Genomic DNA, 16,441 nt, shown 5'->3' with positions numbered 1-16,441 from the left:
TCCAGGACCAATTGGCTTCACAGGAAAAATTCTACCAAACATTTAGAGAAGAGTACCAACTATCCTTCTCAAACCATTACAAAAAACTGCAGAGGAAGGAACGCTTTTGAACTCATTCTACAAGGCCAGCATCACCCTGAAACCAAAACCAGACAAAGAGAGCACAAAAAACGAAAATTACAGGCCAATCTCTCTCATGAACACAGATGCAAAAATCCTTGACAAAATAGTAGCAAACAAAGTTCAACAACACATTAAAAGGACCTTACACCATGATCAAGTAGGATTTATTCCAGGGATACAAGGATGGTTCAATATCCACAAATCAATGTGATATACCACATTAACAAACTGAAAAATAAAAATCATAGAGTCATCTCGACAGATACAGAAAAAGCTTCTGACAAAATTCAATACCCATTTATGATAAAAATTCTCAACAAAGTGGGTATAGAGTGAACATACCTCAACATAATAAAGCCCATATATCACAAACCCACAGCTAACATTATACTCAACAGTGAAAAGCTGAAGGCATTTCCTCTAAGATCAGGAACAAGACAAGGATGCCCACTGTCACCACATTTAATCAAGATAGTATTGGAAGTCCTAGCCACAGCAATCAGACAAGAAAAAGAAAAGGAATCCAAGTGGGAAAGGAAGAAGTAAAACTGTCACTGTTTGCAGAGGACATGATACTATACATAAAAAATCTAAAGACACCACCAAAATACTGTTAGAGCTCATCAATGAATTTGGTAAAGTTGCAGGATACAAAATTAATATACAGAAATCTGTTGCATTTCTATACACTAACAATGAACTACTAGAAAGAGAAATAAAGGAAACAATCCCACTTACAATCTCATAAAGAAAGAATAAAATACCTACGAATAAATCTAACTAAGGAGGTAAAAGATCTGTACTCAAAAAACTATAAGACGCTGATGAAAGAAACTGAAGATGACACAGACATGGATTGGAAGAATTAATAATTTTAAAATGCCCATACTACCCAAGGCAATCTACAGATTCAATGCAATCCCCATCAAAATACCAATGGCATTTTCCACAGAACTAGAAAAATAATTTTTAAATTCATATGGAAACACAATAGACCCTGAACAGCTGAAACAATCTTGAGAAAGAAGACCAAAGCTGGGGGTATCATACTCCCTGGTTTCAGACTATACTACAAAGCTATAGTAATCAAAACAGCATGGTACTGGCACAAAAACAGACATATAGATCAATGAAACAGAATAGAGATCAGAAATGAACCCACACTTATATGGGCAATTAATCCATGACAAAGGAGGCAAAATATACAATGGGGAAAAGACAGCTTCTTCAATAAATGGTGTTGGAAAAACTGGACAGCTACAAGCAAAAAATCCACCTGGACTACTCTCTTACACCATGAACAAAAATAAATTAAAAAATGGATTAAAGACTTAAATGTAAGACCTGAAACTTACATAAAACTTCCAGAAGAAAACAGGCAATAAGTTCTTTGACATGGGTCTTGGTAAAGTTTTTTAGTATATGACTCCTTGGGCAAGGGAAACAAAAGACACAAAAGCAAAAATAAACAAACGGGACTACATCAAACTAAAAAGCTTTGCACAGTGAAGGAAACTATCAACAAAACAAAAAGGCCATCTACTGAATGGAAGACTATAGTTGCAAACAATATATCTGATAAGGGGTTAATATCCAAAATATAGAAAGAACTCATACAACTCAACATCAAAAGAACAAACAACCCAATTAAAAAAATGGGTAGAGACCCAGAGAGACATTTTTCCAGGGAGACAAACAGATGGCCAATAGGCACATGAAAAGATCTCAACATCACTAATCAACAGAGAAATGCAAATCCAAACCACCAAGAGTTATCATCTCACACCTGTGAGAATGGCTATTATCAAAAAGACAACAAATAACAAGTTTTGGTGAAGATGAGGAGAAAAGGGAACCCTCATGTACTGTTGGTGGGAATGTAAATTGGTGCAGCCACTGTGGAAAAGGTTTCTCAAAAAACTAAAAATAGAACTACCATATTACCCAGCAATACTGCTCCTGGGTATAAACCTGAAAAAAACAAAAACACTACTTCAAAAAGATACATGCACACCAATGTTCACAGCAGTATTATTTACAATTGCCAAGATATAGAAGCAAACTTAATGTCCATCAACAGATGAATGGATAAAGATATGTCATATATACACAATGGAGAACTACTCAGCCATAAAAAAGAATGAAATGCTGCCATTTACAACACCATGGATGGACTTGGAGGGTATTATGCTAAGTGAAATAAATCAGACAGAGACAGACAAATATCACTTATATGTGGAATTTTAAAAATACAACAAACGAGTAAATATAAAAAAAAGAAAAGGAGACTCACAGATATAGAGAACAAACTAGTAGTTACCAGTGGGGAGAGGGAAGGGGCAATACAGGGGTAGGGAATTAAGAGGTACAAATGATTATGTGTAAAATAAGGTAAAAGGATATATTTTACAAAACAGGGAACACAGCCAATATTTTATAATAACTACAAATAGAGCATAACCTTAAAAAACTGTTAGTCACTATACTGTACACCTGTAATTTATATAATATTGTACATCAACTATACTTCAATAAAATAAATAAATAACTTTAAAAAATCACTATGTTAACAGGAATTAATGTAGTGTTGTAGGTCAATTATACTTCAAAAACAAACAAACAAGCAAACAAACTCATAGAAAAAGGGATCAGATTTGTGGTTACCAGCAGAGGGTGGGGGTAGGTGGAATTGGATGAAGGCAGTCAAGAGTTACAAACTCCCAGTTACAAGATAAATAAGTACTAGGGATGTAATGTACAACATTATAAATATAATTATCACTGCTGTATGTTATATATGTAAGTTGTTAAAAGAGTAAATCCTAGGAGTTCTCATCACAAAGAAAAAACTTTTTCTATTTCTTTAATTCTCTATATGATATCATGCATGTTTACTAAACTTACTGTGTCAATCATTTCATGATGTATGTGAGTCAAATCATTATGCTGTACACCTTAAGTTTATACAGTGCTGTATGTCAATTATATTTCAATAAAAATGGGAAAAAAACGTCTGCAGAGGATTGGTCTAAGCCAATAAGGAGAAGCCAATAAAAATAATCATTTACTGTGCTACGTAGCAAACACTTTTTAGGTATCACCTTATTTGAATTTCACAACCACCCTAGGAGATTTTACTATCATCATCCCCATGTTAAAGGACACTGAGGCTACACAAGATTAAATAATCTCAGCAGATCACCCAGATAGCAAGAGGGAGGGCCTGAAACACTCAAACCCTGGACTTTTGGATTCTAAAAGCTGTTTGGATTCCCTTTTTTATCACTTCCATAAACCAAGAAATGGAGGAAGTAACTCCAGATTGGCCCACAACAACCACTACCCTGTAGGATCTGAAGATGTACAGTCAGATTTTTCTCTAATAGAGTGCACTTACCCTGACACCACTGTATGCCAACTTGCAGCTGGGGTTTTATATCTCAAATGCACAAAAAGAAATTTTGCATAATGATCTTTATTTTAAATATCCTAAGTAAATATCCTTGTATGTTAAAATATACTTCGGGTGCAATAACATTAGCAATGACAATGGTGGCACTGGACACATGAGCTAGGTTCTTCTTCCTCTCCATCACCTTGTTATAAGACAGCAAATAGTTACTGGCTCCAAAGAAAGGAGATTGGTTTCCATCAGTCATTTGTGAAATCAAGTTCGATTCCTTAAATTTACAACATCATTATTTGTGTTCAAAATTATTAAACTTTCATCATAAAACAGGAATAATGTTGTCACCTAAATAACAGGTTGCTATGATGAAACTCATATCCAAAGTATTTTGGAAAGATTTAAATGAATAAATTTTACCTATGTTCTTCAGCTTAAACTTTAGAAAAATTTAAATTCTAACTCAAGAAACAACAGCCTACATCAAATTCTAGATCTTCACACTGACCATTAAAAAACGGCAGATGTCAATTGTGGCTGAGATCACAATCTCAGTAAATACTTCAAAAAATATACTTCTTGGGGCTTCCCTGGTGGCGCAGTGCTTGAGAGTCCGCCTGCCGATGAAGGGCACGCGTGCTCCTGCCCCGGTCCGGGAAGATCCCACATGCCGCGAAGCGGCTAGGCCCGTGAGCCATGGCCGCTGAGCATGCGCGTCCGGAGCCTGTGCTCCGCAACGGGAGGGGCCACAACAGTGAGAGGCCCACTTACCGCAAAAAAAAAAAAAAAAAATATATATATATATATATACTTCTTGTCCTTACAGTAATAAAAATAAGCATCCCAAATTTCCAACAACAAACATTGTAGCAGCTTAGCTAGCTAATAAAGTATTCCAAAAAACCAGAAAGTTCTCCCTTTATTTAACCCAGGAAATATATAGGTTGCACAAATCTGGAGATCAGAAACTGAAGCAATGCTGTAAAATACTCTGAAAGGCTCCAGGCTCTGTCAGAGGAGGCAATGCCTATGCAGGGGTGGTGCCTGATAGACAATCACATATACACAGATACAGGAACAATGAAACAGGTAACTGCCAAATCTCTTCAAACGTTCTTCCCAATGACCTACAGAAGAAAAAACCTTTATATTGTACATAAACACACACGTATATGCACACAAGCCTGAAACAAAAATTCCGTGAAAAAAGAAACAAAAATTCCGTGAAAAAAAAAAAGAAAAATTCCGTGAAAAAATATGTCCTGTACGCCTATTTTCTATTCTATGCTATTCTGTTAAAAAACCAAAAACCAAAAAAACCAATGCTGTTAACTGCCCACTACATTGATTTCTCCACCCACTAGTGAGTCCACCTGAAGTCTGAAAAACATGTGATTTTCAAAACCTTCCCACATTATAATGTATGTCAGCTCTCCCTAGTGGCTTGGGCAAGAAGAGGAGGGCTGCTCACCTAAATTAATGAGAAAATTATTAGTGCTTTTGATGAAAAATGAGGTCATGATGGTATCTATTAAATATAAGTTTTTAATTCATATAATATAATACACTGTTACAAAAAACTAGTTTTTTTGAAAACCATGTCTTTATAACCCGTAATTTGGAGAGCAGAATTTCTGGAAGAAGTTTAAAGAGTTTAACCAGCTAGGCATGGGGCAGGCACAAATTTGCAATTTCCTGATGTCCTGGGAGATGCATGTTTATTCACAATCACTTCCCCTCCTGGAGAAGCATGAATGAATAATGTGTCCAGTGTTCACCGCAGTATGATTGCTATTTGGCCCTAGAAATAACAAGTGCTATTACCAACCACTAACTCCGGTGACCTCAGGAATTGATAAGGTGGTCTCCAAATTTGCATGCCAGTCTAAACCAGAAAGGCCAGCCAAAAAAATATAGGCCTCGGGCCTACAGTATATCCCCACGCATGTGTAAGATAACCATTAACTAAACCATGGTATCTCCTAAAGAAAATAAAAAATGCCTTTCAGATTCTTATCCTAAGGTGGTTTAAAAGAATATTTCAGTGTTCAAGAAAAGCCAAATCATTTCCTAGGCTAAAACACTATCTCAAGAGATAAAAATCCAAAATTTGACTTCATTGTGTTTGGGCTTCCAGTTTCTTTAAATTTTTAAAAAGTCTTTCTGTTATTAAAATATAGGGTGACCACCCAGTCTTGAAATATTGACAAATATGTAATAAATGCTTTACTGATATTGCATTGTAACACAGATTATCTGTTTCCAGACTTTATAGCCATCCTGAAGATCATAAAATAAAGTAACTTTAAAAAATGTAGGACTTCCTTGTCCACCATGCTACCAAGGCAGTATCACAACAGGTCTCCAATACATATTCTCACTCTCACTGTACTTTTTCTCCTCGGTATCACAGTGTTATTAACTGTGCATGACTTCTTTGCTTATTTAATATGCCTCAGTAGTCTCTAAACTCTGTGCCCATAGTGACTGTTTTACACACAGGGAGCATTCAATGTAATCTTCCTGATGGATGAACTTCTTTGTGTTTTTAATTGAGATAATAGGTAACTTAGGGCATTTAGGGTTACATGAATTTGTTTTGTTAAAAAAATTTTATTGAAGTATAGTTGATTTATAATATTGTGTTAATTTCTTCTATACAGCAAAGTGACTCAGTTATACATATATATTCTTTTTCATATTCTTCTACATTATGGTTTGTCACAGGATATTAAATATAGTTTATTTCTTAACACTAGCAACAAGAAAAACTTTTAATAAAATCAACTCAGAGATTTTTGAGCTGAGAAGGTTAGAGGGCAAAAGATGTATTTAGGATTATAAAAAAAAAATCTATCCTCATCTGATGTTAGCTAACATTACAACATTTAAAGCAAGGCAATGCTATTTTTTTTTGACATTGACAGCGGGATAAAGTCAGTTCTCCAGCCTTCTATTCCCTTTTACAAAACACTAAATAAGTGAAAAACAAATTTTTAAAAGGCTCTAAAGTGCACTAAAATTATTCAAGCAGGGAGTTGCAGAAATATAAAGCACCCCTGATTTCGCAGTTTCAAGTACAGTGATGTCATCAAATTACCTTACAGTTATAGCCCAGAAAAATGTCTTGGGCCTTTTAAATACCTTAGATGGAAGCATTCATTTAATAAGCACTCAGCATATCCCAAACTCAGTACTTTCACAGGGGCAATCTTGCTGAGTATTTGTAATTATTTTCATTTTACCGGCAGACACTGAGGACAAATATTACCTGCTCCAAATCCCAACTCTGAGTAGCAGACTAGGGTCTGAAATCACATCTCTCTGCATGGAAAGCTCATATTACATAGTAGTGAACAGTGCAGAACTGTAAGTCTTCCTAAACTAGCATTTATTTCTCAAACTCTTCCTGATAATACACATGTGAGCATACGTATTTAATGCTTGTTGAAGCCCAAATTACCGAAGGTGACACTCTAAAGAGCAAAAGGGCTCATTGTAAGTCAGGGTGTCATAACCTGAAATTGGACCTTTAAGTTCCTTGCAGGTCTTTCTCAATAAAAAGTGGCGGATTCAGCTGTAGTTATGTTATGGTCCATGCAATTTCCTCCAACGTACTTCTGGACACTCTGCCCCTGTTTCACATTTCAGGGTTTATACAAAAGTTAAGTGGGGAAAACCAGCCTAACAAACTAAATGGCCAATTTCATGAAAAGTAAAATCTCTTAGGTTCACAAGAACTTTCAGCCCCGCGTGGAGGCCTAAGAACAGTTTCTTGCAGAGCTGTGACCCCAGAAGCTAGCTCGGAGGGACTGGATCCAGCTGGGCCCACCAAAGGCCGAGGCGGAGCAGCCCCCTCCGGACACCGTCCCATCCCGGCACCGCCCCCTCTTCACACCGTCCACCCCAGCACCGTTCCGAGGGCAGCCGCCGCGGGCAGGGGTGAAGCAGTGAGCGCGACTGGGGCGGGGTCGGGGAGGCCCGCAGGGCTCTCGCCAACAGCTGCCGCCCCTCCCGGGCGCTCCCCCGGCGGAGGAGGCGCCCCGGGCCGGCAGCGAAGTTCCAACACGCAGCCCAGTATCGGGACCTTAGGGCCGGCAGGCGGGAGGCCTGAAGGTCACCGCGGGGCGGCCACGGCGGTTCGGCGGCACGAGCTCACCATTCGAACGACGTTCGGAGGCCGAAGCAGAAGGACTGCCGCGCCAGCCGGGCCGGGGCCAGGGCGGGGGTCGGAAGCTGGAGCGCGCGAGAGGAAACGCGAACGCGCGAGGAGTCGTAGCGCGCGATCCATAGCGCGGAGGCCCGGGTAGAACTTCCGGGGGCTATGGCCACGCCTCCGCACCGGCTGTCAGAACCCGTCCCCTCCACGGTCCTCACTCATACCCAATCATCGGCCTCAAAGCCGAGCTGTGGGGCGGGACCAGTGGCCATTGGCCAGTGAAGCGTGAGGGGCGGGCGTAACTTCCTCACTGTAGAGCCCCGGGATTCCTGGGAAACGAATGATGGGAAAGGGGGTTCGTGGTGTCCTTGAACCAGTGTTTATTTGGTTTGGTTTGGTTTTACTGTGTTACTGTGCCTAACAGAGAGGTATTAGCTAATGAGTTAGTATTTGATTGGTGGCGTAGCCTAGAGAGGAGAATTTACTTACTCATTTATCTACCATGTAAACATTACATGTTCTATTTGCTCTTTTTTCATCTGTTCCGATTACCTCTTCCATACAGAAATTTTAGAAAACAAAGTATAGAGAATGAAATCATAATTATCCATAAAAAGCCAACACTAATTACTCAGTTCATTTAACTTGTTGTTTTGAGGTCTGTACAGTTTCCTTTCTCTTCTTAGTAGGTATTCTAATAACTCTATTTTTAAATGTAATGGAGAAGATGTCCATAATCATAGGTGATTTCGGAATTTTAATTTTTTGCATACAGGTTCTCCAAGTCTTTTGCATTGATAACATATGTTTTCAGATTAAAGGCATGTTGTTTTTATAGATGATGATAGGAAAGCAGGAACAGATATAAAATTGCATAGGAACCACAATTTTTTCTCTTGTTTCTTCTTTGAACTGCTTGGAACCAGATGACAGTTAATCAAGAAAGAGAACCATTGGCTGATGTCCAGAAGTCAAAAGTCCAGGACCTGCAGGGCCAAGCTTCTTAGAGTTAGTCTCTGTCAAACCTCTTGGTAACACTGTTTGTTATTTTGTGGCTTATGAACTTGACTCGTATATATTTAAAATTTGAAAATTTAAATGAAAGAGCATAATAGTTGAACTATCATCTAAACATTCCAGAACCACCCACCTCACCTCTTTGTATCTCAGTATCTCCTCCCTCTGTCAAACAAACCAAGATTTATTTAGAAGTTAGAAGGTCTGAATAAAAGAAGCTCAGAGTAAAAGACAGTGGAATGGTTTTAGAAAATAATGAACCATCCATCCCATATGTTTATGTTTTCCACCATTAAAAGACAGACAACACTAAATAAGAAGACAGCACACCAAAGTTTAGTGTGAAGGTAGTATTGTTAGCGTTGTCATCGGTTTGACAGAAAACTACAGAAACAAGCAATTACTAATAATTACTCTCATTTCCTAGGAAATGCTAACATTTTGATATATTTGCTTCATACCCTTTGTAAAGTAAAATAAATTACTAATAATGGAGTGGCATTTTCTTCCCCATCTTCCCGGAAACTGTCATTATTTTGATATAATATTCACCAGTGTATTTTTTGGTTTGCATATTGGTATGCAAACAAAGGTTTTTAAAAATTTACAGTTTTACTGTTCTATAACTGGATTCTGTTTTTAACATCTAGCCATGATTTTTTTACTTAATAGTATTCCATCATATGAATTTAGCACATTTTATTTATGACATTTTCTTAATAATCTTTTAACTTAACAGTATTTCATTGAATGAATGTAAAACTTTTTATTTATACAGTTTTTAATGAAGGGTGATTTTTTGCTATTTTACACAGTGCTCCAATGATCTCTTTATAGGTAATCTCTCTTCATTGGGAACATCACTCTTTATTTCTGTTACTTGTTATTTTAAATTCTTTTAAATATTGTTTTCTATGCCAGTTTTATAGTGATTATTATTTGCCTGATGTATGTTTCTCATTTTATTTTAGATAATTCTGTTTCATTTTATTTTGAGTGTATCTTCTGTTTCCACCATACATTTTAACTTAAAATGTTAACTGACAGATGTTTTATAAATGGGCTATTTTAATCCCTTTTAACAATCACCTATTGATATGTGTTATGATCTAGAAAATTTTCTAGCACTTATATGTATTAATTCTTTTAACACTGAGAACAACCCTATGAGGTAGGTCCTATTATTATTCCTATTTATAGAAGAGAAAATTGATGCCCAGTATCATCCAACTAGCCCACTATCTTAACTATTTTGCAGGCACATAGTGGGATTTGTTTTTTGTATCATTATTAATATTTCTCAGGAAGTGGAACCTGGCACTACAGAATGATTAAAAATAATTTAAAAAAATAAATAAATGGGTGTGGCAAAATTTATTTTCCAACAGCAATATCTCCCATCCCATCTGCTTTTCTACAGTGTGACTTTTTCACAGGTGACTCTAAATAGTATCTTCCCGTTTAATTTAGGCTGGTCTTATGACTCACTGATGACCAATAGAATCTGAGTGCTGCTGAAGATAGGTCAGAAAAGGCTGTGCTACTTCCCTGTGAGTCTTTTGAGACATTTACCCTGTGCTAAGTCAACCACCATGTAAAAAGTTTGACTGCCCTCAGACAGTTGTGCTGGAGAGGCCACAGGCAGGCATTCTAGTCAACAGCTTAGCCGAGCTCACAGCTGGCACCCAGCATCAATTCTCAGCCATGAGAGTGAGCTGTCTTGGATATCCAGCCCAGATGGACTCACATAACTAAAACTGTTACCCAGCTGGACTTGGGTCTGCTTGCCTGTGCACAGTAAAGCCAATCTACTGACAATGGGTTGTGGTGAAGGGAAGTGCAGCATTTATTGCAAGCACCAAGCAAGCAAGGAGTGGGCAGCTAATGCTCAAAACCCCCAAACTCCCTGATGGGTTTCAGGGAAGGGGTTTTAAAGGGGAGATGAGGGAGAGGAGTCACAGAGAATTGTGCATGATCAGCTCATGCACAATTCTCTAATTGATTGATGGTGAGGTAACAGGGTGGTGTCACAGGGATTAACATTATCAATCCTCAGGCTCCAGCATGTCTGGGAGCTACACGCTCATGGTCATCATGCTGTTAGCTTCTTCCATCTGGTGGTAGTTTTAGTATCTGTAAAACAACTCAGGAATGTGCATCAGATACTGCTATCTATATCCTTCAGAGAAGAACTAAAGATTCTGCTGTATGCCTGATTTATTGTTCAAATTGTTACCAGTTCTCCTGGCTCAACTGCTATTTTTTGTTACTACATGTTCACATTCTTTCAATCATTAATTCTTGAGCCAGACTTTTGCAACTCAGGGGACCCTGGGACACTAAAGCTTTTCTAAAACAAGAGGCAGGTGGAGGACATTGTTCTGTCCCAGGAAGGTCACATAGGGTCCTGCTTGGTTACAAATCCACAGATAGAACAGTTTCCAGACTAGATGATCTCACTGTTGTAGTTTTATTTCTCTTATTGTATCTTCATTCTGCCCTTTTCTTTGTGTAGGCTTCATCTTCAGTTTTTGACAAGATGGCTACAGCAATTCTAAACCTTGAATCTGCATGTAATAACTTTCAGTGAAAGAGGGTCTCTCCAGAAACAATCCCCCAAAAAAGAGAAAGAACTTCCCCAGAAGTCTTTAGCAACCTTCTCTTCCCACATTTTTTAGCTCTTGTTCTTTTCTTCAGTATTCTTTCTTAGCTTTCTGCAACAGAAATATTAAATGGTATAAAACTTAGATTATAAATTAAATCTTTTGTTCAACATTCATAGCATTTTGCCCCATTTTCAGAATTTCAGCTGACTTTGACTGCCACTCTCAAGGGACTTGCTTAGGTTTAAATTCAGGCTAGACTTAAGGTTGCTAATGTGGTTATAGTTGTACTATGTTACTAAGAGAGGAGTACTTTACATTTATTCTTCATTTTCATTTCCATTCAAAGTCTCTGCCTACTTCAGGAAGAGCAAGACCAATTTACATTTATTCTTTTTTTTTTTTTTTTTTTTTGTGGTACGCGGGCCTCTCACTGTTGTGGCCTCTCCCATTGTGGAGCACAGGCTCAGCGGCCATGGCTCACGGGCCTAGCCACTCCACGGCATGTGGGATCTTCCCGGACAGGGGCACGAACCCGCGTCCCCTTCATCGGCAGGCAGACTCTCAACCGCTGTGCCACCAGGGAAGCCCTACATTTATTCTTTATATAAGGAGTGATATGTGTAGCTCCCTGCTCACTGGAACCCTGTTTACAATTTATCCCATGGGTATTTGGTTGCCTTTTACTGGGTTGGCACACTGTGTCACTAAGCCCAATGAGCCAGCTCTACCTTGTTTGCTGTTCCTCTTAATTTCTGGGGATATTGCACACTGGCTTTATAGAACTTATAAAATTAATTTTTAAAAAGTTGCAACTAGTTGCTCTAGCCCTCTTGGACCCATCGTTCTCACCTTATTAATTTCCTGTGACTTCTGGTGAGCCTACTTCTCAAAGTAGAGAAAAGGTAGCCATTTCAAGGAGTTTGTCAGGGAAGGGGCCCACTCCATTTCACATTTCCCATGACAATTTGTGTTTTCTAGAGATCAAATAATGGCTCAATATATATCAACCCCTTTTTTTCCCTGTTATTTTGAAAGTGCTTTTTTTAAAAATATTTTTTTGTGGTACGCGGGCCTCTCACTGTTGTGGCCTCTTCTGTTGTGGACCACAGGCTCCGGATGCACAGGCTCAGTGGCCATGGCTCATGGGTCCAGCCGCTCTGCGGCATGTGGGATCTTCCCGGACCGGGGCACGAATCCGTGTCCCCTGCATCGGCAGGCGGATTCTCAACCACTGCACCACCAGGGAAGCCTGATAGTGCTTTTTTGATTATTAATTTCTTCCTATTTCCTTTTGGTTTATTTTGTATTTCCTTTTTTTCACCACAACTTCCTGACTTAAGTCTAGTTCAGAGTTTCTGCAAGGGTGTGATATAAACCAGTATTGCTACCTGTACATGGCCCAGGAATGCAACATTAAGTAACATTGGCCATTATCCCATTTTCGATCTCTATTTAGTAAGAAAGAGTCTTTTAGTTGTATGTGCAAATGTTTATTTTACACTTCTCCAACACTTACTAATATCTCTTATAAAAAGAGAGGGAAAGCCTTTGGCTAAAGTTCATCCACAGGTGAAGAATTCAGCTACAATTTAGAATTTATTTGTATGTTTCCCTTCTATTTATCAATGAACCTGATTTCCCCTCTCCAGCAGCAGTATAGTGTTACTTTTTTACGGTTCGCGGGCCTCTCACTGTTGTGGCCTCTCCCATTGCGGAGCACAGGCTCTGGACGCACAGGCTCAGCGGCCATGGCTCACGGGCCTAGCCGCTCCACGGCATGTGGGATCTTCCCGGACTGGGGCACGAACCCGTATCCCCTGCATCAGCAGGCGGATGCTCAACCACTGCGCCACCGGGGAAGCCCTACATTTTTATATAAATAAAATGTACCTAAGTTGAAACAAAACTTTAAGTATATTGTGATGGTGCTATACAAATGACTGAAATTTGGGAAACATTGACTTTGTTAATTTATTTTTGTTACTTAATAATGAAAATGTAATGTAAGTGCCTTTAATAGTTGACACTATACATCTTCATTTTAGGATGCAAGCTTTTATCTATGCAAAATATGTTTCTATTTTGCTTAGAGATTTGTGTGCATGGTTTTTTAATTCTTTTTTTCTTTTTTTACCTTGAACTTTGTCTGATGACAATATTGACCTGCTTTATTCTTGTTGATATTTGCATGGTTTATTTGTGTTTCTCTTTGATTTTGCTTTCTGTTCAAGTTATGGAACTTGATGTCCTGCCATGAAGGCCAAATGAACAATGCAGTGGTTTTCTCTTTCCTTTGTTCTAAATCTAAACACCTTGTTGACAAAATTTATAGTAAGTTTCTATGCTTATCAGTTAAAATATTCTCATTATCCTATAATAATAATAGAGGACTATATATAATATTGTATAATAAATAAAAACTCTGAAGATTCTAATTTAAGATACCTCCAAACCTGGGAGATTACTAGGTATTTCTTAGAAAAAATTTAGTAGAAAGGTTGGAATATATGGCTGTAAAAGTCTACAGAAAGTAGAGCATATATGCAAAGAGAAGGAAAATGTGAGAGAGAAGTTAATTAGAGGAACAGTTCAGTATGTCCAACATCTGAATAATGTTGGAAAACAAAGAGGAAGAAACTATTAAACAAATTCAAGAAAATATTTTAGAACTAGCAGAAATGAGTTTTCAGAGTAAAGCTGTTAAAAGAGAAATGGAGGCAGGTTAAAATTTTTAAGAGTTTATATGAGAAAAACTCGATTGTAACAGGGCAGCATCAAACCAGAAGTGGTTAGGAGCAATCTGCCAGTAGAAGCCAGGACAAAGACTTACATAGAGAAAGTGCAGAAGCAAAGGAAATTATCTGATTAGCTATAGCTTAAAGCCAGTTGGCTGTTTGTGATTAGTTATTCCTAGGTTTTACTTTCTTAACCTTGAAGCACTTATAGGCTTAGGTTTTGGTTTGCTTATATAGGCCACAAAAGCATTAGAGCCATTTAGGTCTAATGGTCACCTTGTTTAATTAGTTTAACAAAGTCCACTAGTACCAGAACAATGGGGAACACAGGCCAGAATCTGTCATGTCATCAATAAATGTAACAACACTGGGAGCAGAGAGAAGAGCTTCTGGAGAGAAAAATAAGTCACGATTGAAGGATTAGGAATCTTCATGACTTCTTAACAGCAACATTGGAAATTAGAGAATAGCTGACTGATGTCTTCAAATTGTTGAAGGAAAATCATTTCCAACTTAATATTCTGTACCTAGCCAAATCAAATGTGAGGATGGAATAAAAATATTTTCACATAGACAAGGTCTCAAAAAACTTACTTACCATTTACTCTTTTTCAGAAAATCCTTGGAGAAAGGGCTTCACCAAAAGTAGGGAGTAAACCAAGAAAGGGGAAGGCATGGGCTTCAAGAAGTAGAGTCTCCAACACATCTGATAGATATTTAAAATTCTGATGAGGATATGACAGCTTGCACTTAACACAGAGAGCAACCATCCCAGATTGAAGCAAATTAGAGCATCCAGGAGCTATTTCTTCAAGAATATAAAATATCTAAAACCGTTGAATGTATTCATAAGAGATTTAGATAACTGGGGGAGATTTTGGAGATTGAATTTATGATGTCCTTGAAAATTCAGCAAAGGAAAAAAATACCATTTTTAAATTGAGAAATAAAAATAGTTGTATTTTTCAGGAAAGTAAACATAATCATTATTAAATTTGACAGGCCATAGTTATAATAAATTAAATGTTAAATATCAATCTAACCAAACTTTTGATGTAACAATACTGATAAAGAAATAGAGAAATGGGAAGAATATAGGTGCTGGGAGAAAAGAAAAGGTGGTGAAAAACATTAATCCTCATCTTTAATGATAGGAAGTCATGATCTAATACCTAAAACCACAAACTAAAACAACTAAAAAGTCATAATATTGCATGTTATTTAGAGATATGGATATATATACCCTGGAGTTGGAAGTGATGGTTCTGTGCGGGGACAAATGGCAGAGAGATAAAGAGGATGATGACTATTTATGTTGCCTATCTTGTAGAAGTTTTTGATTTTTAAAACTATGTGGATGTACAGTAACTTTGAAAAACACTAAGATTAACTACCAAAAATAAATAAATAAATAAAAAACTAAGCAACTCTCTCTCCATTCCCTAAGAAAAATAAAGAAAAAAAAATCTACTAACGTGCTGGATTCCACACCCCATCAAGGACATTGCACCTTTAATTTTCCACCCTTCTTCCTACATCTATCAGTTTATTTCTCTTTATTGGATCACTGCCATAAACTAATACTGTAAACTTGATGTATTATCTCCCATGTTTAAAAGCAAAACCAAACAAAACTGCCTCAACTTGCATCCCACTTCAACTACCTCTCCATTTCTAGGGCATATTTGCTCACCATCTACACTTCGCCTCTCATTCTCTCTTCAGTTTACTAGAGACTGTCTTCAGTTCACATCACTCCACTGATACTGCTTTTGTCAAGTTCACCAATGACCATCAAGTTGCAAATCCAATGGACAGTGTCCGATATTTTCAGCAGCAGTGATGCAATTGACACTGCTTGCATTTGGAAATATCTCTTTCCTGATCTTTGCAGTATTGAATGTCCCCCTCTTCCCTTATCTAATTAGCTAGTCCTTCATGCTATTCTTTGCTAACTCCTCACTTGAAGATGAGGAAGTGCCTCAGGGCTCAGTCTTAGATGATCTTGCCTTTTTCTTCTGTTAAAAATTTTTTTTTTAGTGGACCTCAAGTAGAGTGGGTTAAGTTAACCACACTCCTAACTTTATGGCACATTATAGAGTATAAGGTCCATTCTTAATTTATTTTAATATTTATTTCCTTTTCTATTCATCCACTACACCTTTTTTCTTTTCAGACCTAAACACGCAGAGCCAGCCCTGCAAAGACAGAAGAAGACATAGAGCTGTAAGTGCCAAAGACCTGGTGAAATGAATAAATAATTATTGAGCAAGCTGAGTTCATCTCAACTTCAACAGTATAACAATGATGAAAACAACAGAGCAAATATTATATTAATTAATCTCTGCTAAATTTTAATTTTTTATAAACTTTTATTGTTCCCCAAAATGCAGAT

At 37.7% G+C, this 16,441-nt stretch overlaps 1 protein-coding gene across 1 annotated transcript in view; it reads right to left on the bottom strand.

Moving 5' to 3' along the window:
- The window catches only part of FH (fumarate hydratase), a 43,298-nt gene extending 35,440 nt beyond the window's left edge, over positions 1-7,858 (bottom strand). The window contains exon 1 of the mRNA XM_007119504.3: positions 7,689-7,858. Coding sequence (XP_007119566.2) covers positions 7,689-7,820 — 132 coding nt within the window. The 5' untranslated portion in view covers positions 7,821-7,858. The remainder of the gene's footprint in view (positions 1-7,688) is intronic.
- Positions 7,859-16,441: the final 8,583 nt, after the last annotated feature.

Source organism: Physeter macrocephalus, chromosome 4, assembly GCF_002837175.3.
Source record: "Physeter macrocephalus isolate SW-GA chromosome 4, ASM283717v5, whole genome shotgun sequence".
Lineage (NCBI taxonomy): Eukaryota > Metazoa > Chordata > Mammalia > Artiodactyla > Physeteridae > Physeter > Physeter macrocephalus.
The sequence above is the reverse complement of the archived record's forward strand: the minus strand, read 5'-3'. Positions and strand labels throughout refer to the sequence as shown.